At 35.8% G+C, this 22,273-nt stretch overlaps 1 protein-coding gene across 29 annotated transcripts in view; it reads right to left on the reverse strand.

Moving 5' to 3' along the window:
• EHBP1 (EH domain binding protein 1) overlaps positions 1-22,273 on the reverse strand; it is a 483,620-nt gene that overhangs the window by 165,410 nt on the left and 295,937 nt on the right. For all 29 annotated transcript variants that reach the window (XM_070512730.1, XM_070512734.1, XM_070512736.1 and 26 more), the window contains 3 exons: positions 21,745-21,867; positions 18,085-18,325; positions 6,081-6,270 (listed from right to left, as the gene is read on the reverse strand). In XM_070512730.1, coding sequence (XP_070368831.1) covers positions 6,081-6,270; positions 18,085-18,325; positions 21,745-21,867 — 554 coding nt within the window. The remainder of the gene's footprint in view (positions 1-6,080; positions 6,271-18,084; positions 18,326-21,744; positions 21,868-22,273) is intronic.

Genomic DNA, 22,273 nt, shown 5'->3' on the forward strand with positions numbered 1-22,273 from the left:
CTTATTTGCATCTCTACTATAAAACACAGATTTTAAAGATTTTTTTTTTTTTTAAAGATTTTACTTTTCCTTTTTCTCCCCAAAGCCCCCCGGTACATGGTTGTGTATTTTTAGTTGTGGGTCCTTCTAGTTGTGGCATGTTGGATGCCACCTCAGCATGTCTTCATGAGTGGTGCCATGTCTGCACCCAAGATCCAAACTAGAGAAACCCTAGGCCGCTGAAGCGGAGCACACGAACTTAACCACTTGGCCACGGGGCTAGCCCCTTAAAACACACATTTTAAATAAACACCTATGGCAAAGCCTGCTAACTATTCTCTAATATCCATTCTACTCTTCTTCCTTAGCAATAGAACTCTTGATTTTTAGCTAGATAATCAATTGTCCAGAATAAAGATTCATTTTCTAGTCTTCCTTGCTAGATGTATCTGTGGGCATTTTTTGTTCTTTCTTCTTGTTTGTTTGTTTCACTGAGGAGGATTCGCCCTGAGCTAAGATCTGTGCCAATCTTCCACTGTTTTATACGTGGGTCGTCACTATAGCATGGCTGACGAGTGGTCTAGGTCCACACGTGGGATCCAGGCCCACAAATCCAGGCCACCAAAGTGGAGCATGCCAAACTTAACCACTACACCATGGTGCTGGCCCCTCTTTCTCCTTGCTGACGGGAATGCAGCACATTGGCTGTGGCTCAAACAGCCATCCTCAGTCACAAAGCAGAAGTCTATGCTGAGGATGGCAGATGAGCAAAACAAAAACCCTGATGACTTTGTGAGGTTACTGCATCAGCACTGAACCGTCAACGTTTTCGAACAGAAATAAATTTTTCTTTTATTTAAGCTGTTATTTGAAGCTTTCTATTGGCCACAGATTATCTTAATTCCAACTGAAATTCCATTAACCAGAGAGACTTATTTGATTAATGAGATCTTAAAAAATAACTATTCTGGGAGGCTCCATGTACACATTAAGAAAAAGTAGTTGATTCAATGTAATTTGTTCTTAACGTTTAGCTAAAGTCAGCCACACTGAAAAAAGGGTAGCTAAGCATGGGGGAGATAGGAAATTCCAGAACACAATCTATTTTGCAGGGAGAAAACAAGCTCAACTAAGTTATTATTTAAAAAAGTAAAGGCACACTGAATGCATTCCAGAAACAAGCAGATACAACTAAGGCTGATTCCTAAGGCCCAGCTATATCCTCTGCGAAGGGTTCTGGAAAATCTCCTTTTATCTTTATAACAAGTTATCCTTTTTGCTTAAGCGAAAAAAAAAAAAAAAAATCAACCAAATGGCTTTTTCTGTTTGTCTTAATCAAAAAAGTACTGACCAAAAATAGAAAAAGTAATACACACAGTAGGGCCCCACTTATTCAGTATTATTGAGGAATAGGGTATTCTGGGAATTAAGGTATCCCAATAAGTAAAAATTTTACACGTAACTTGAGCTTACCCTCCGCCCCACCCCTCGCAGCTGTCACTGAATGCAGTTTGGCATTTCATTTTATAAAACAACTGTGTATTTAACATTTTTTCAATTAAATTTTTATCTTCATTCTTTTTATGATTTTCCTTGGAAGGTTTGAGACATTTTCATAGGAGGAAGTTAATAGTCTGATTGTGTGTTTATTTCTTTTCAGCATGAATAGCCCACAGGTATCATTCTGCACAATTTTGCACAGACAGAAATGAGGGTAAAGAGATTTCTAGAAGGAGGCCTTTATGTGCAAAAGCTGAAACACGTGTTTGGTTTGCAGTTTGAATTTGCTGCTAGGACCAATCAAGGGGACTGCTGTATGTAACTTTGACTTTGGTTTACCCCGGGCTTCTCACAGTTTCTGCAATCTGTACTCAAGTTCAAAAATATCCAAGTGTAAACCTTGGGTCTTTGCCAGAACTTTCTGGCAAAGAGGTAACAACATGAGCGAAGGCTTGAGTTATTTAGCTGGGCCTTGAGATGTGGATGGGGTTTCCACTTTTAGAGATGGAGGAAGTGGACAGTAGTATCACTGTCAATTACTGGAGCCTCACCAATCAGGATCTTTGAGGGAGCCCTTCTCCACTTGACCAAGCTCATTTCATCATCGAATGCACAGTGGGGCTCCTCTCCATGTTATCACAAAAGTTTAAGTTTAATTTATCTTAATTCTTTATTGTCATTGATAATTAGCTGTTAATACTGTGATTTTTATGGAATTGGGTATGTATAGTGTTTACTAATATACTTTAGCAGATGTATCTGGCAAAAATTTCATTTATGTTCCTAAGCTCTTTCTTATAATCTGAATCGCATTTTACACTAAGTTGCATGAATTACATCTAGCAGTTGAGAATTATGTATTTATTAACTTATATTCACAGTCAGTAAATGGTGGTCAGCCACCACTGAGCTTAAGTTATTTTATTTTGTTGGATGGTTGTGTGTTTAATGCCAGGTTAAATCTCTAAACATCGGTCTTTTTTCCTAAGTTGTATTAAAAAGTGTCACAGTTTTCTCCTTTTACAAATGCAGAAATCAATTGTCTGAAGTGAGGAGTTTATGTAGATTTACGACACAGAGGGGTCCTTAGCTGCCTTCAGGGATAGTTTGAAATTATTTGTAATGTAAGTACATGCTTATTATCACTCTGTTTGTTTAAATCCTGGTCTTGGTTCTTTTTCATAAATTTTCTTAAGAATAAGTAGTTTCAGGTGACAGGTGGGAGATTAATCATCTGGCTGAGCACCTGCCATTTTCCGACAGTGAGTGCTCTTCAGCTTCTGCAGTCAGTTGCTATTGAGTGCAGTTTGACATTTTGTTATACAAAACAATTGTGGTGTAATATCCTTTTATTATTCAACTAAAATTTGAGCCTGTTTTTTTCCAAAAGCTTTATTTGAACTATTGTCTCCTCTTCAATTTATAAATAAGGAAAATAATTGGCCAAGAAACATACCTTTTTAAGCATCAAAACTGTAATAATTTTAATAGAAATGTTTTGATATAAAACACACTTTCTTGCTTTCTTAAATGGAATATTGTATACTAAGCATAGTAAGATTCTTTCAGGTTGTCTCAAGGTTGCCAAAATGGTAAATTATTTTACTAAACTTTAATACGGCAAAGTCTTCAGGAACTACTTGGATATATATATAGGTCTATTCCTGTGATGAATAAGCCCCACACTATTGTGCTTTCTCAGATGTCATTTACCATATTTTATTATTGTCAGTATGCTATTGATTTTAATCTTCTTCCTTATCTCACATATAATTGTGTAGTTAGTAGTTTCCAATTTTTGGGGGGGGGGCTTTGGCAATGGTCCACTTTTTTTTCAAATGAAATCTGACATAAATTCCAATGTATGAAATGAACGAATGTGGATTTGTGCTGAGGAAGGAGAACGGGGCGTCCAGGGCCTGCTGCTAACCCTCCCTCCCTGGTTTCAGTGCAGGACACCGAGGTATCTGAAGGAACTCCAGGCCACCACCAAATAGTTTAACACCCACTGCTCAGACCTAAGGGTGCCTTCCTCTATTCTTAGGGATACATTTTTTTAGGAAATGTCATCTTGTATCTTCTCCAAAAGGCAACAACAACAACAGAAAAGATCCATAATCTCATTACTCAGTAACCTCTATCAGTATAACAAAAACAGAAGTAAAACATGTATAAGGCTCGAAATTCAAACAATATAGAAATGCAAAAAAGGAAAAGTAATGCCTTCCTCAATCTTCTGTGTATCTTCCATTCCACCAAGACTCTTCTTATCAAAGGTAACCACTATTAAGTTGCCTGCGATTCCTTCCATAATGGAGATGAGTGTGTACGTCTGTGTGTGTATGTATATACATGTGAATAAAGATTTTTAAGTAAATCTTTATACAATCAGAAAGAATCATACTATACTGTTATGTACATTGTTATATCAGCAATCTTTTTGAAAATTAATTTTTCACAGTTGTGTTTCACATAGTTGAATTATCCAAACTAGCTTTCAGATCAGCAGATGGCTACTGTGGATATGACTGATTGTGTTTCTACTATCTGTGTCTGAGCATAATGAGGCATTTTCCAGGACAAGTATAGTGGTAAAATGCCCAGCCTTTCCTATAAACATCATTTATTCTACAATGTACCTGCAATGGGATACTATCTTCAAAATAATGTAAAAAATAGCTATGTTATACTTCACTACAAGAGAACTTAATCACCATATGTAATAATGTTTCTATGGAAAAATACATTTAGAGTTCCAACTCGGAACTGGAAACATCTCTCTAGAGGTAGAATGGCACAATGGGAAAGTATGGGTTTTAGACTCAAAAGACTTGAATTTTAATCCTGGCACTGTCACTACTAGTTTTATCACTTTGAGCAAACTACTTAACTAACATTCAGTTTCTCATATGTAAAAAGGAGATAATAGTTACGTACTTCTTAGGTTGTTCTGTGGATCAAATGAGTTAACAGAATACTGCCTGGCACGCCATAGGCACTGTTAAATTCCTTTCCATCCCCTACAAAGGGATTATGATTTTGTGATTAGCTTCTCAGATGGACTATAGAAGAGGGATGGGGAAGGGAGTACACAACGAGGGACTAGGGCTTCAGGGAGATAAGGGCTAGGTGTAGGCATTCTTTTTTGTTTTTGAGGAAGATTAGCCCTGAGCTAACATCTGCTGCCAATCCTCCTCTACTTTATATGCGCAACGCCTACCACAGCATGGCTTGCCAAGCGATGCCATATCCGCACCTGGAATCTGAACTGGTGAACCCTGGGCTGCTGAAGCAGAACATGCAAACTTAACTGCTGCGCCACCGGGCCTGCCCCTAGGTGTAGGTATTCTTGATGGTTAGATTGGATAAAGCACCAACATGGCTTCTGGATTCTGATTAGTATCCCAGTTACTCTCTTTAGTTTCACTCTCATGGTACAGGAATTAGCCATTTCCTTTGCTTTATATTTCTACCATCTGCTGCTTTCATTTAGAACCACCCTCCCCATCCCCTTTCCCTAGCCAAAGCAAGAGAGAGTTTAGTCCCAGCTTCTCCTCCTAAAGTTATAAGTATAAAAAGACACCTGATATAAAAACACCTGGAGATTAACTTCTAGAATGGCAGAGTGAGGACCTCAGTGAAGGCACTATCCTTCTAAAACTATGAAAATACAGGTAAAACAAATAAACTATTTCAGAACTGTGGCATTTAACAAAAGTCACAGAATGAACTGAAAAATCCAAGAGAAACTACTGAAACCTTGATATCCTTGAGAAAAACAGCAGCCCAGAAACCTGAGGTAAAATATGGTCCAGATATCACACAGTTAATGAAGACACCAGTTCCAATCCTGTCTCTACTGGCTAGGGGACCTGTGACATTTACTTTACCCCTCTGAGTTCAAGTTCATCTCGTTTTATCCCCCTACCTCTGAGAATCAAATAATGTAATATGGCAACAACAAAACTCCCATGAGTAGATGGGCAAGACTTATTTACCTAAAAAAACTTGCTAAACCCAACATCTCTACCTTACACATAGAAGATATTATACTATTTGAAATCAAACCATTTAAAAGCTTTAGACTTTGTTCCAACACTGTTTTACCTTTCCACGTAGTTATCATGCATTAATATTTCTAAAAGAGTGACAATAAGGCTAAAACTGTAACTTGTCATAAATCCAAGTGACAATATTAAAACTCTTTGACAAAGCATTTCTCTGTATTGAACCTTAAACTTCCCAGTACATTTCTCAAAGGATGATTTCCTTCCTCTGTGTTAATGCAAGCTGTCTCTCATACCTAGCTGCTTTAGAGTACCCTTTCTTTAATGCTCCAACCCTACACTTATAATGTCTTTCTTCCTCTGATTTCAAAACATCATTTTAAAAACAAATCTTAACCCAAACCATCCAATCCATACTGTACTATAAACTTACAGGCTTTCAAACATATTTACAATGTTGCAGTATAATGGATTTACTTAGATTTTAAACCATCAACAACAGCTAACAATGACTTTTCTTAATTTGAATTAAATTGCAAGGGAGAAAAAGAACAAACACTAATGCTACGTGATTTACTAAGAATAAGCTCCTACCTTAGGAGAAGAAGAGAGATCTCTTCCTGCAGAAACAGCTGTGTTTTCATTCACTCCTCCTGTCTTTGGTGAGATGGCTGGTGGGGCTGGGGCTTTTCTTTTCACTCTTCTTTCAGTCTCCAGTTCTTGAATTGGGTTTACCAAATTATTTGGAGGAGGAGTTGGTTTAGGTTCATAAAAAGGATTTGACCTAAATGAAAGAAGAATTATTGTTAAATGTTCCTCTAAAAGTAGTTTATTCCCAAGTAAGGTATTTTCATTTGTAAAACGAAAATACTGAAAACAATACGGAAAAACCCAAACCAGTGATAAGCTACAATTTGAAAACAATCACTGTTAATCTTTTCTTTTGTTAATCATTAGCAATAAAAATTTTCCCTCTCAGAAAGTATTTTTTAGTTTTTTAAATACAAGGTCACGCTCAGCTCTAGTATATACAGAAAAATACATACAATAACAGTAAATGCTATATATTCTCCAGACTCAAGGAAAAGGAAATAAGACGTGGAAATGTTGGGGTTTTTTTTAATGCTCCCCACCAAACATGGTTCTTGCATTTCATCCCTTCCTCTGTATTAAATTCCCTTTTCATTAGGGAACATCTTTTAGAAGTTCATTCAGGGAGGTTCTGTTAATAGTAAATTCTCAAAGGTGTTGAAAAGGTATTTATTCAGCCTTACACTTAAGTGACAGTTTAGCTGGGTAGAGAATTCTAGTTGTCAGTTAATTCATCTCAGCACTTTATAAGCTCATTGTCAGCCTAATATTGCTCTTCTGTAAGTCATCTTTTATTTCTGGTTGCTGTTAAGATCTTCTCTTTGCATCTGGTTTTGAGCAATTTTATTATATGTCTAGGTGTAGATTTCTTTTTAATTTATGCTGTTTCAGACTCCCTGTATTTCCTGAGTCTGGAGATTCATGTGTTTTATAGTTTTGGAAAATTATCAGCCATTATCTCTTTGATAGCCCCTTCTCTATTCTCTTCTTTAGAAAATCTTATTAGATAAATGTTGAACTAGCTCTCTATATATTTTTACAAATTTTTATTTCTCCTGTGCTACATTCTGGATAATTCCCTTACATCTATGATCCAGTTAACTTTTTGTCTCTTCATCTGTCTAATTTAATGTTCAATTCTCCATGAATCTTTAATTTCAATAAGCATATTCCTCCATATGACTGTGTGTATAATACTTCAGGTACAGAGAATATGAGTCATTAATCATTTAGACATATTTATTTTACAGTCTCTGATAAATCTATTATTTGAAGTCCTTGCATGTATAATCCTGGTGTTTCTTTGTCTCCTGACTTTCTCTTAGCAAACTGTTTCCTTGTGTGTTTTGTAACTCTAGATTGTGAGTTCAGAGCTTAATCTGAAGAATTCCTGTGTAGTCTGAGCCGGGAGTGCCTCTCTTCAGAGTGTTTTATGCTTGCATTTGCCAAGCACTTTAGGAGCCACTTTCTTTGTTACTTTCTTGGCTTGGGGATTCCCAGACCATCCTGCCAACATAATGTCAAATCCACATGAGGGTGGGCCTGTGCTTATAACTTTTCAGAGAAGACTGTTGTTTTCTTTACCTGCAGTCTGGATCAAGGCAGAAAATCTTCCTTGTTAACTCCCTTTATGAGCAGATGGATTCTTTTCCCAGTTAGTTATCTATAAACACAACTATCTGGTATACATGATGATTACTCTTCCTATTACACAGTAATAAACTGTTATTCTGGTTCTTATTTATTAGATTGTTACTTTTTTCCCCAACACCTGTCAGTCCCCTAGAGTTCAATATCCTGCATGCATAGTAACAACAGAATTTCTGAGTCTACAAAGGTAAGGACCAGATCACCCAAACATAGCGATTATACCAGTGGAATTACACCTTGTCATATAAGACCTGTACTGGTGATAGCCTTCTATTTCAATTGTGCATGTTCTTTGACCTGCAATAGTACCAAACTCATGTAGAATCAGTAACAAATTATCTACACCCCTGCCTAAGGATTTATATACAGTCAGGTCACATGAGACTCTGGGTACCAAGTATATCTAGACCAGAGATGGGAAATATACCATACTTGTGATGTCCATACTCATGGCAATGATTAGTGTTGTGACTCCTTCCCATTGAGCTGGGGGTATAGCCTCAGAATCTCTCTCACCCCTGCTCAGAGTAGTTGCTTTTAACTGAATGAAGTTGGCACCTACATAGAGACCTATTTCCTATTCCTCATCTTCTTATGTCTGTGCATTCAAGAGAAAAAGAGCAGGAAACATATATTTGAAAATTAGCTTTACAGACCAAAATATTCTTGCCTAGTAACCAAGACATGCTCGAAGTATTTACATCCCATGCTTACCACCTGCAGAAGAACTTGGGGAAATCAAAGCAAAGACCAATGTTAAAATAACTATGTGTTCAGAAAAAGCTAAACATGCTCTCTGAAAAGAGGTAGAAAAGGTATTGGATCCTGCCTAGAATGGAGGGCTTGCCAATAACATTATTAACCGACATTTATAAAATACTCACACTCTGCTAGGCACTGTTTCAAGTGTTTGACATGTATTAACCCATTTAATCCTTACAACAATCTTGTTTACACTGCTAATTTTATCAATAGCCTCATATAGCTGTTTTTCAAACTCTAAAAGTAGTTTAGAGGGAGGTAAATATAAAGAAATTGGATAAAAATGAATTTTTTTTAAAACTTCAAAACTTAGAAAAAAATCTATTTTCCCCCCCAAAAACTTACTACTTGCCAGCTGATGTTAAATGTTTTAGGACTAAACAGACTCACTTCAATCTAACTGAATTAACTCAGTTGTGAATTATTTGGGTGGTATTTTTAAAAACTATTCTTAGTTAAACATCTCCATAACGGATTTCCATAGTAGTTTGTAAGATGGTAGCTCTTAGAATAATAATTATTATTAATTCATTAAGTAAGTATAGCTAGTTTAAGGAAAACTCAGAAGTGTTAGAGGATATTTATATTACAAAAGAAGTTGTGCTTAACAGAAAAAAATGACAGAATTCCTTAAAACAGGCAATTCTTCAGTGCATCAGATAATAGAATTTATAATACTTAGTTGCATGCAACTTCTAGAAAACTTACCTAGTAGGTATACAAAGGTATCTAGATACTGTCCTTTTTCTTCATATCTCTCTGCCTGCTTCTAACCACTTAGGTCTCCCTCTAACCACTGGAATATTGGTATTCTTTGTACAGTGAAGGTAAATGCAAGTAGAAAAGAAGCTCATATCAATTGATTTTCAAATTTGGTTCCTGAGGCTCATATTACTAAAAACATAATCAAATTGGACATTTTCTTGAAACAATGAGAGCTGTATTTCTCAATCTGTTTTACACTATGACATGTAGTGAAAATGAAATTTGCATGGCATGACAGAGTAAACAAGAAGCTGCTGGAAAATGGAGGTACTGAGGACCCGAGCTGCTCTGGACCAAAACTGACGGCCAAAAGAACTAAGGGAATCAGTATCTCTTCACACCTAAAATCTACCTGTGAGATAACAGTGTGCTGGGCACCACCACCGGTTAGGTACTAAATCAGAATAAGGACAAGAAGCCTCTACTTCTAAGGGCTTTGAATGATCTTCCTTGTAGATCAGAGATTCCTAAGTAGAAGTGAATTTCCTACTCTTTAAGAACGAACAGGATATGTTTCCATTTATATGAAATGTCCAGAATAGTCAAATCCATATAGATACAAAGTAGATTAGTGGTTTTCAGGAGATGTGGGAAGGGAAGGAGTGGAACTAACTAGTGATAGGTATGGGATTTCTTTTTGGGGTGACAAAAATGTTCTGAAATTAGATAGTGGTGATGGATCTATAACACAGTGAATAAACTAAAGACCACTGAAGTGCACACTTTAAAATGGGGAATTTTAAGTTATGTGAAGTATATATTAATTTACAAAATGCTATAAAAGAGTGAATAGGAATATTGTATATATATGATTGTGAACACTGCTTTCTCTGTAATGTGTTACATAATTGCTGATTAATGCACTTTTAAAAATGTTTAGTATTTTTAGTAAAAAAAATAATTTAAGGAATTAACACAATTTCCACATTCTGCTGATCATCTATGATTTGAATAATCTACTCCAGAGTTTCCTACATCACTCTGAATAAACAAGAATTATTTTTATCCTTCTACTGTACACTTGAGTAATAGATGAGTTATATCATTAACTCATTGTGAATTCAAAATTCATCAGTTATATTAAGTTGAAAATTAGACAGAATAATTTTAAATGACATTATTTAGAAATGATGACATTTGTTTAGAAAATAATTCACCTAGGAAGAAGAATTATACAAAGAAAAACTAAAGTTGACTAGAAACTGGATTAACAAATATACTGAAAAAATAATAGACAGAAAGCAAGGGTATAGTGAAATTTGCACTCTTTTCCTCTCACTTTGAAAATGTATTTTTTTTTGAAAAACAATCCAAATTTATTAAAATGAGTGTGTAGCTTCTCTGAATAAAATTCAGAGAATTTTAATGAGGAACTTTCCTTGAGAAACTGACACACAACCATATGAGAAACGATTTCATGCTGGACCTCAAAAGTCACTTCATAAATTTTTTGAAGAAATAGTATTGCTTTATCGGTTTTCATTTTTGCTACATAAACTGGAACGGCTGCACCCCAAACATGAGAAAACTGAGAAACCCATGCAGTTGCCAAGCGTAAAGGACAAGTGCTAAAAGCACTGAAGGGCGTATACTTTCCCTTGGAGGTGATGGATATGCTGAGGTTCTGAAAGTTGTTCTACACGTCAAAGCACTATTTCTTTGTGATAGTTTTATGTCAGAGGATACAGGAAGAGTTTGGTAATGAAAGATGAGTCATATAGGCTTTTTACTTGATGAAAGGTCACAAGTGTACACTGAAGAACAAATTTCGGAAGATTTCTGCTACTGAAATGGGACCTACAAACTTTGGGGAAAAAAGATGAGAAATACAAAATAAGTAATTAATATAGAGTCTTCTTGGACTCTCACATTAGCTGATGAGCAAGCTTTAGAATTTCTGCGTATATTCCAACAAAAAAAGCTGGAGTGTTTATAGGCTCCCTCTGGTAACCTCAGATGACTGAGTAATTTAGAATGCTCTTTATTCATGGGAAACTTGTAAAGACTGTGACTTTCATGTGGAAAAAAGAATGGTCAAAAGGAAACACCCAGTGATTCTGATTTTAGTTTTTATTAAGACATTTTAAAAGTTTAAGTAAACATTAGACATCCCTTTAATTTGCTAATAGGAGAGAGCAGGGTGTGCGAGTGTGTGTTGTGTAACACTCATGCATCTTGGAAGGACTGAATGCTTGTACTTAAAATTTGCATTGACATTCAAATGCTCTAGGTGTGTGGCTATTACTCAGCACCTACACCACCCATGAGAAATTTTATTTTGATCACATACTAGCTATTTCCAAGAAAACAAATATAATAACTTCAGCCAGAGTTGAGCCAACTTTTTCAACTCCTATAAGTTATTAGCTAGTATTTAAATTTCAACGTGGGGTTTGGAATCAGATAACTATTATGATGTAATTTTCAGTATCTATAGGAATTTAGAACTTCTTCAGGTTTTGTCAAAACTGAGCCATGCCCATGGAAGCATGTAGCACGTGTGCAAGTCATCGGCCATGTGTTGTAAAAGAGGAAAAGGTTGAGAGATGGTTTCAGAACAACAGAGAACAAGCCATCTCCCTCACTCTCTCAAACATAAGTTTTCAAAGACTTAAACTTGGTCATTACGGTTCCCTTAAATCATCTCTTCTCTAAGTCAGACAGTTCCTATGCCTTCAATCACTGCTCAGTTGATGTGGTTTCTGGACACTTTAACGACTCTGTTCCTCTACTCTGTTAGTGCTCTGAATCGTCAACGCCCCTTGTAAAGTGCAGCACCTGGAAGCAAAATACTGCTCAGAAGAGGAGCTGACCAATGCACAAGACACAGCTGGCATTTCTCCTGCACACAGAGCAACTGCTCTCAACTTTCATCCATCAAAGGGGCCTTTTTAATATTCCCCTCTCAACCCATACAGCCCATATTTTGAAAGATTTTCCTAATAAACTATTTTTAAAGAAATAACTATTTTCCCCAAGACCTAAATAATGCTAATACACTAAAATCCATGTATTTACAAGAAAAACAAAGACCCATACAGCCTCACTGCACGTAAACATATAATTATTATTCAGGTTTTTGAAAACGTTAAATATTTTACAGATCTCCCCTGTCCCACACCAATTACTTTCATCAAACAGACGTAGAAGCCCAAAAATTTCAGGCTGGGAATCACTCATGTGACATACATGGGATTTCTGTTAATAAAGTTAAAGATTCCTGGTTTTTTAAAACAGCGTTATCTGGGTATAATTGGTTAACAATAAGTGGCACATACTTAAAAAGCATATTTGGTGGGAGTTTTTTCCCTTTCTGTGTGTGTGTGTGAGGAAGATCGGCCCTGAGCTAACATCTGTTGCCAGTTTTCCTCTTTCTGCTTGAGAAGGATTGTCACTGAGCTAACATTGATGCTAATCTTCCTCTATTTTATGTGGGATGCCACTACAGTGTGACTTGATGAGTGGTGCTAGGTCCACACCTGGGATCTGAACCAGTTAACCCCAAGCCACTGAAGCTGAGCGTGCAAACCTAACCACTATGCCAACGGGCCAGCCCCCAATGGTTTTTTTAACATGTTTGCAAGCGTGAAACCACCAGCACAATCAAGGTATCAAACATTTCCGTTCCTCCAAAATTTTTTTTTTTTTTGGTGAGGAAGATTGGCCCTGAGCTAATATCTGTTGCCAATCTTCCTCCTTTTGCTTGAGGAAGATTGTCACTGAGCTAATATCTTTTTTTTTTTTTTTTAAGATTTTATTTTTTCCTTTTTCTCCCCAAAGCCCCCCGGTGCATAGTTGTATATTCTTTGTTGAGGGTCCTTCTAGTTGTGGCATGTGGGACGCTGCCTCAGCGTGGCTTGATGAGCAGTGCCATGTCCACGCTCAGCATTCAAACCAACGAAACACTGGGCCACCTGCAGCAGAGCGCGTGAACTTAACCACTCAGCCATGGGGCCAGCCCTTGAGCTAATATCTGTGCAAATCTTCCTCTGTTTTGTATGTGGGACACTGCCACAGCATGGCTTGATAAGTGGTGTGCAGGGCCATGCCTGGGATCCGAACCCATGAACCCTAGGCCACTGAAGCAGAGCACACAGACCTAACCACTACACCACCAGGCCAGCCTCTCTTTGTGCCCTTTTTAATCCATCCTTCCCTGAACCTCCAATCATAGGCAACTACTGATCTGCTTTTTCTCACTAGAGATGCATTTTCTAGAGTTTTAAATAAATGGTATCATACAGTAGGAACTCTTTTTTTCAGTCTGGCTTCTTCACGCAGTATAATGACTTTTAGATTGACCCATGTAGTTACACGTTTGTTCTTCTTTCTTACTGAGTAGTACTCCATTGTATGGATATACCGCATTTGTTTACCCATTCGGCTCCTGATGGGACATTTGGGTTATTCTCAGATTTTGCTATTATGAGAAATAAAGCTGTTAAAATATTCATCTACAAATCTTTTTGTGGACATATGCTTTGATTTCTCTTAGGTGAATCTCTAGGAAGGAAACGGTGGGTCAAATGACAGGTGTCTAACGTTTTAAGAAACTGCCAAATTGTTTTCTAAAATGGTTGTACCATTTAGAACTCTTGAGAGTTCTATGAGAGTTACAGTGCCTCCACATTCTTGACAGTATTTGGTATATTCAGTAATTTCATCAATTTAAATTTCAGCAATTCAAGTGCACGTGTAGTAGTATCTTACTTGGTTTTAATCTGCATTTCCTTGATGACTAAGATGTTGAGCATCTTTTTGTGAGCACACTGGCCACTCTTATATCTTCCTTTTTTTTTTTTTTGGAGGAAGATTAGCCCTGAGCTAACTGCTGCCAATCCTCCTCTTTTTGCTGAGGAAGGCTAGCTCTGAGCTAACATCGTGCCCATCTTCCTCTACTTCAATGTGGGACGCCTACCACAGCATGGCTTGCCAAGCGGTGCCATGTCTGCACCTGGGATCCAAACCAGCAAACCCCGGGCCGCCAAAGCAGAATGTGTGCATTTAACTGCTGCGCCACTGGGCCAGCCCCTTTATATCCTCTTTTGTGAAATGCCTGTTCAAATCTTCTCCCTCTTTAAAAACAACTGTTTGTCTTATTATTGAGTTGAAAGAGTTTGTTACATATTCTGGATAGAAGTCTTTTGCCTGATACATGAGTTTTGCAAAGAATTTCTACCAAACTGTGACACACCTTTTCATTTTCATAAGTGTTTTTTTAAAGAGAAAAAGGTTGTAATTTTGATGAAGTCTAAATTAACTATTTTTTTCCTTTGACTCTTTGTGCTTTTTGCATCCTAGTTAAGAAATTTTTGCCTAAACGAAGATCACTAAGATGTTTTCTTATGTTTTCTTCTAGAAATTCCAAGGTTTTAATTCTTACTTTTAGGTGTATGATCTATTTTTAGTTAAATTTTGTACAATGTATGAGGTAAGGGTTGTAGTTCTTTTTTGGGGGGGAGAGGCATATGGACATCTAATTGTTCTAGCCCTGTTTGTTGTAAAGATTATCCTTTCCTAACTGACTTCCCTTGCTAGCTTTGTCAAAAGTCAATTAACAATATCTGTGGGGATCTAGTTCCAGACTTTCTTCTTCTCTTCCATTCACTTCCACCAATATCACAATGTCTTGGTTAATGAGTCTTGAAATCAAGTAATGCAAGTCTTCCAACTTTGTTCTTTTTCAAAATTGTTTTGGCTATTCTAGATCCCTTAAATTTCCATATACATTTTAGAACTGGCTTATCAATAATTACAAAAAAGTAGACCAAAATTTTGATTGGGATAGCACTGAGTCTAGAGATCAATTTGAATGCACAGCCATAGTATTTCTCTCCATTGATTTCTCTCTTTAATTCCTCTCAGCAAATTTTGTTGCTTTTAGTGTACCAGTATTGCACATCTTTGTTCAAATTCATCCTTGAGGGAGTTTTTTTGGACGATTTTGTATATGGTATTTTTTTGTGTATGTGTGAAGAAGACTGGCCCTGAGTTAACATCTGTTGCCAGTCTTCCTCTTTTTGCTTGAGGAAGATTGGCCCTGAGCGAACATTTGTGCCAACTTTCCTCTATTTTGTATGTGGGATGCTGTTACAGTGTGGCTTGACAAGCGGTGTGTAGGTCTGTGCCCAGGATCCAAAACCACGAACCCTGGACTGCTGAAGCAGAGTGTGCAAACTTAACCACTAGGCCACCAGGCCAGAACCCTGTATATGTTATTTTAAATTTCCCTATTTCTGATTGTTCATTGTTACTACAGAGAAACATAATTGAATTTGTAAACTGATCTTGTATCCTATAATCTTGCTAAATTCATTTTTTAGTTCCAGTAGCCTGGAGATTCCTTATGATTTTCTACATAAACAACTATGTCATCCATGAAAAAAGTAGTAGGCAAGTATTTTATATATATTAATACATTTGCCATTTCCTGTTTTCTTCATTGCTTTGTGTAGATCCAAATTTCTAAGTAGTGTCATTTTCCTCCTGCCTGAGGACGTTTTTTAAACATTTTTTGCAAAGCCAAGTCTGACACTGATGAATTTTCTAGCTTTGGATGTCTGGAAATGTCCATTATTTTATTTTATTTATTTATTTATTTTTGCTGGGAATAGAAATTTGTATTGATAGGGGTTCTTTTTTCTTCCTTTCATTAAAAAGATCATCCCACTGACTTGGAATTGTTTTTGTTGAGAAGCTTTTCTGTGACTTTCTTCATGTTTCTTGTGCTTGGGGTTCATTCAGCTTCTTGAACCTATAGGTTTACAGATGTTTTTAATTTCTAAAACTTTGGGCCATTATTTCTTCAAATATTTTTTCTCCCCCTCATCCTCATTCCTGTCCTTTTGGAACTCCAATTACCCATATGTTAGCCCACTTGAAGTTGATCCTCTCTTTATTTTTTTTCTCTCATGTTTCAATCTGGAGACTTTCTATTGCTATGTCTTTAAGTTCACTAATATTTCCTTCTGCAGTATCTAACATGGGGTTAATCTCATTGAGTGTATTTTTCATCCCAGACTTTGTATTTTTCATCTCTACAATTTGAATTTGGGTTTATTTTTTATGTCTTCCATGCTCATGCTTTCTTCCACCTTCTTGAATATCTGAAGTATAACAGTTGTTTTACTACACTTGTCTATTAATTCTATCATCTGTGCCATTTCTGCACCTATATGTAACGACTGAGTTTCCTCCTCATTATGGGTCAAGATTTTCCTGCTTCTTTACATGCCTGATAAATTTGATTGGCTGTCAGACATTGTGAATTTTATGTTTTGGGTGCTGGAGTTTTTGGTATTCTAATATTTTTGGGCTTTGTGTGGGGTGCAATTAAGTAACCCGGAATCATTTAGATTCTTTTGATCCTTGCTTCTAAGCTTCATTAGGCAGGCCCAGAACAGCCTTTAATCTAAGGCTAATCTGGCCCTACTAATGAGACAATACCCTTCTGAGGACTCAGGTTGATGTCCCATATGTTAGGAAGTCTTTCCTCACTAGCTGGTGGAAACACAAACTCTTCTTGGTTCTGGGTGAACTCCAGGGACTGTTCTGATTCTTTGTCTTCAGTAATTTCCTCATATGCATGCTCTGATCAATATTCAGCTAAAGACTCAAGAGGAACTTCTACAGATTTCTGAAACTCTCGCTATGAGTAGTTCTCTCTCCTCTCTGGTACTTGGTCCACAAATTCTACCCACCTCAGTACCCCTCAAGTCCAAACCGTCTCCTCAATTCAAGGAGATTACTAGGGTGTCTGGGTTTTCTCTCCCTGAACTGCAGTTCAAAAGTCTCTCCCACAAATAAAATTTGAACAACTGTAGAGCTCACCTTCTTTGTCTCTGTTCTCTCAAGGATCACTGTCCTGTGCTATTTGTGTCAAATGTCTGAAAACCATTGTTTTATATATTTTATTCAGTTTTTTTGTTGTTTAAAACAAAAAGCTATATCCAGTCTGTGTTACTCCATCACAGCTTGAAGTGGGAGTTTTGTTGCTCCTTTTCTTTTTTTGTTTGTTTTGCTGGGGAATATTTGCCCTTAGCTAACATCTGTGCCAATCTTCTTCTATCTTTTAGTCTGTAGGCCACCAGCACAGCATGGTCACTAACACAGTGGTGTAGGTCTGTACCTGGGAACTCGGGCCACCGAAATGCAGTATGCTGAACTTAATCACTAGGCCACTGGGGCTGACCCTGTTGCTGCTTTTTAAACACACTGAGGGCTACTATCTGCAGCCACACAGGTTGTGGATTGTACAACTCCAGAATACAACATGAATACGCCCTGCTCCTATCCCCAATCTAGATTTGAATAAAATGGCAGCCCTCATCATACTATTTATATTGAGCTTGTGCTCAATAAACCTCTTATCTGGATAAGAATAACAACTCAAATGATATAATTCCCAACTTATAAATTATGATCTTGTTGTTTGGCATATGAACAAATCCTCTCATCAAATCAATATCATAAGTGATTACTTGGTTCCCGTAACAGACCCACAACATAATTGAAGTTTAATGCCTACAGTAATCAACTATAACATGGTTCTTGTGGGAAGACACAATTGGAATTCTAACTAGAGATTCCAAGAACACACTTTCCTCATTTGTTAGTTTAGGGTACACACACACCCATATGGAAGAGGGTGGAGAATAAGGGTCAAGATTATAAAAATTCAGATGGGGGACGAGATAGATACAAACTTGTAAACTGTATATTATCATAGGGACAGACCTCTTTTTACCCATCTAAAGGTTATATTACAGAAGGATACCTTCAGTTAATATAGAGATTGATCTATGATGATGGCAAATCGTAATATACTTACTCATCCAACTCTTCTTCTTCCGTTTTAGAACTATCAGCATAGAGGTACTTGCTCATGTCCACAGGTCTTATATTTTTTCTTTTTGTAGACTGGGGAGGAGAATCCTTTATAGTTACAAAGGTTTCTGGCTCATCGAATGGGTTCAAATACTGTGGCGTCTGTACCTCTTTAAAGGGATGATAGCTGTTATTATAAAAAGATTCTTCCGGTTTTTTAGGTATAGTTGTTTCAGTAATTGGTTCTATAAAACAACAGCAAAAGATGAATGAAATCAAATTAATGTTATCTAATACTTTCCTATATTTTTAGTGTTTTCAAAAATAATCTTAAATTAATAAACTCTATGGGGCTGAAAGAATGCAAAGCAATAATCTGTTTTAGAAGGGTTAATTCAGAAGATGTGATATGTAAGACTTTTATCTACTTTTTCAGGAATGATGCTGCCACAAATGGTATCTTTGGAATGCCCTTGGAGTCTCTAACAATATTAGCATTATGGTATGTTAATCTTGGAGATTTTAACCTTCTTAGAGGTACAGTATTCTATTATTGCTTATTTTATTTCACTATACTAACTTGCCATCCAAAACTGATACATAATAAATTTCTGTTTTTAAAATAATGCAGAATGGACTAAATTTTGAAATGGTCTTTGGCAGTTATATAAGCAGAGACCACTTAGGGATCTGAAAATTCATTCCAGACTGTATCAAAAATACACCCACAAAATAAGAAGAAAAAAATACACCCACACATCACTGAATTTGTTTTCACAAAGTCTTCAAAGACCAGCTGTCTGTACACTAAAAGATCTTAAATCTTTAGAGCTTTTAACAATGTTTGATTTTTCTCAACATAATTTGGACCCAATCAATACTCTATTTAATAATGCAAAGAAATATAAGAATTCTCAAGTCGAAAGCACTACATTAAAATCATTCTGATAAGCTGATAGACAGGTTACACCAAATTCTTCTAAATTTTATTATTTCATTTCAATTTGAAAGCAAAGCTACTCTTAAAAAAATAAAACCCTGACAAAAAGCACAATAGTATCATGTCCTCCAACAATACTCACGAAATTCTTAGTACTAGCCTTTTTCTTCTTTTTATGTTTATTAATATTTTAAAACAAAACTAGAATTTATAATAAAACTGTCCAAAATTTGATCATGGATTTTGCTGATAAAAATAAATATTTTCCCAAAATGGAGAAAAGTGTCAGAAAGCCAACAATGAGAGTATAGTTTAAAAGTAATTTTAATTGTGCCATGCAACTCTGACAAAATATTCTCTGAGAAGAAAGCAAAAAACTGATTATTGAAATTCTCAAGAAAAATAACTGTTTCATAAGTGACATTTCACACAATTTAATCTGATCAATATAAAAATCTTATGATTGACATATATTTATGACTTCTATATTTTAAAGTCAAACTACTTTTACTTATACTTTAGAAATTAGACCAGAAAACTTATCTTGTCTTTATATTAAAAATAGAAAAAGAAAAAAACTCTGAATTGAAGTTCTGTACACCATGGTGAAGCAATTATAAAGTGTGAAAGAATTCATAAAATCATAATAAATCAATACTGAAATGAATTTAAATACCGTCTATGTTAGAGAAGAGGCTCAGTAACTACGTATCTTTCGTAACACCTAACACTACTGGAATCTTTACAATAATGTAAATGAAGCATTTTCTTTTCTCTGTAGGGGAAGAGAGACTGCAACGTTTTTGCCTACTCAATCTTTTATTAACAAATATCAAGTCTCAAATACTTAAGAAACTTACAAAACTGGTCAATGGAAATCAGATTTTTATTTTTACTTTCTGGAAAAGGATTGCAAAAATTGATCCAAGCAAATTCACCAGTTACAAAAGCAAAAGCAAGAAAGTATTCAAACTATACAGCAAGATTTGAAGATGACAGAACTCGTAACAAAGGAGGGTTTAAAATAAGATTATTTCATATAAAAGCTAACAAATACATTTAATAAACTTCTAAAAGGGTCACTGAAGCACAGACTGTCATGAATCTAAGAGAAGAATTGAGGCTGTAAAAGCAAAAAGAGGAACCATCTAAATAACCACAACCTAGTTTTTTCTTCCCCAAATACTTCTGTTACTTGAGTATGCAAGTTTTTAATCCACAAAAATTAATAAATTATTTCTAGAAAATAAGTATTCTTCTAACAGAAAATACTTATTCTAAAGACTCAAAGAGATGTATATTTAAAAAGAATACTGGTTGCTACATTTTTTTCTTAGCTCTTCAGGCATGATCAGAGATTCTGAATCAGGTTGGCTAAACTCTCTTTCTATTGAGAAATACAATACCATGTGTAATCTGCTACTCCTTTCTATACCTCAGAAAGCAGACCAACATATATTTACAGAAATTACTTCTTTGATTTTGAAAACTGAAATGAAATTGAAAATGAAATGGATTTCTCAAAATATTCTGGTAATATTTTTTAAACTCAACATACTCAGATGTATGTAGTATGCAATTGAGGAAACACTGTGTGGTTAAAAGGAGACACTTGATTAGGAATCTTGGCTCCAACTCCACTTCATTTATCAAAAGTTCTTGTTCAAGTCACTTAACTCCTGTAGGCCTCAGTTCCCTAATCTATGCAAAGAGCAGTTTAACTAGATTACTTCTAAGGTTTACTGTAACTGTTGAGATTTAACATACGTTCTTAATATACATAGCTCACAAACAAAATAAAATCTCACTAATTTAAACTTAGTAATTTAGAATCTGGTAATAAAGGAGAAAGTAAAGGAAGAGAAGGAGAAAATGGATTACAAAATGAGATTGCTCTAACAGAGTGGATCCTGAAGTTGAAACCTCATTTTCACCATGACAGCCAGTAGCAAAATTTTTTAAAGATCGTGAAGATTTCATAAGAGCAGTCTAACAGATGTAAACAGTAGTCAATCATTTTTGCTTTTACTTTGAGCAGAGTTTAATTAAAGAGAGGTCTCACTTCTTCAATAGCTCTTATCTAGGCTTTAAGAAATCAAAATACTTGATAAGAAAAATGACTCAGAAAAAAAAAATCCCTGGTTTTATTCCTTACAAGTATGTTTTATATATGATGGCAGTGATTCTCAATCTTCTTTCTGCTCCATGCTATTCACATGCACAACTGACTGCAATTCTCACCAGAGACATGGAGTAGGAGGTGGAGGGGTTCATTACTCTCTCTGAGGGTGAGGACACAGGAGCCATACAGAGGGAGGAGCTATACAGAGGGAGAAGCCACTCCCATCACCTCAATATCCATATGTCCCACAACCTGACCTTACTTGGTAGGCCAAACTAATGAGATTTTACTGCATGCAAGCTAGGTAAAATACTGTTTTCTCCAACATTAGAGCTTTACTATCTATTTGACCAAACTAACAGAGAATTAAAAAATAAGCCCCACGTAAATATCTATGTACGGCTTTCTTTTTTTCTTTAAAAATAATTCAATGGAAGCCACCCAGACTTGCTGATCAACTGCAAGTGGTATTGAACACAATAATATTATCGTTATAAACAAAAATTACTTAGAGTCTTTTAAAACAATCTCTTCCTGCCTTCACAGTTCAAGAGAACTTGACTATATAAAGACTTTTAAAAGCACAGAAAAAAACTTGTTACCTTCTGAGTCAGGATCTCCAAATGGATTTAATTCTGCTACATCAGTTTCACCAAATGGATTTAAATTCACAGTGGCCAAGTCCTTTTCTGCTTCATCCAAAAAGTTAAGCTTGTTGATAAGCTCTGAAAATAAACATATGTGTTAAGTTCACTATGGTTATAGTTAAACATACTTACTGATCATTCAAGAAATATTTCAAATTTTAAAAAGTCACACTAATAATACCTGCAAATAATAAGATAAAGCATTTTAACAATGGCAGAATGCCATTCAAGTATTTTGTAGCATACCAACATTTTCAAATAACAAATGCGTATTTCAAACAAACAAATGTATACTAATCCAAAAATTAAATCAGATACAGAACTAGAGAAACTTTCATCTAAATCTAGTATATTCCAATAAAAAAGCGGTGACATGGATTTTTAGGGAAAAAACCCTTCACTCCTAAATATGAGTTATTCAAATGGGTTTAATATAAGCAAATATTTTAAAAACAATGTAATTACAATACATGAGCTACCTGAA

The sequence above is a fragment of the Equus asinus genome, chromosome 6 (assembly GCF_041296235.1).
Source record: "Equus asinus isolate D_3611 breed Donkey chromosome 6, EquAss-T2T_v2, whole genome shotgun sequence".
Taxonomy (NCBI): Eukaryota; Metazoa; Chordata; class Mammalia; order Perissodactyla; family Equidae; genus Equus; species Equus asinus.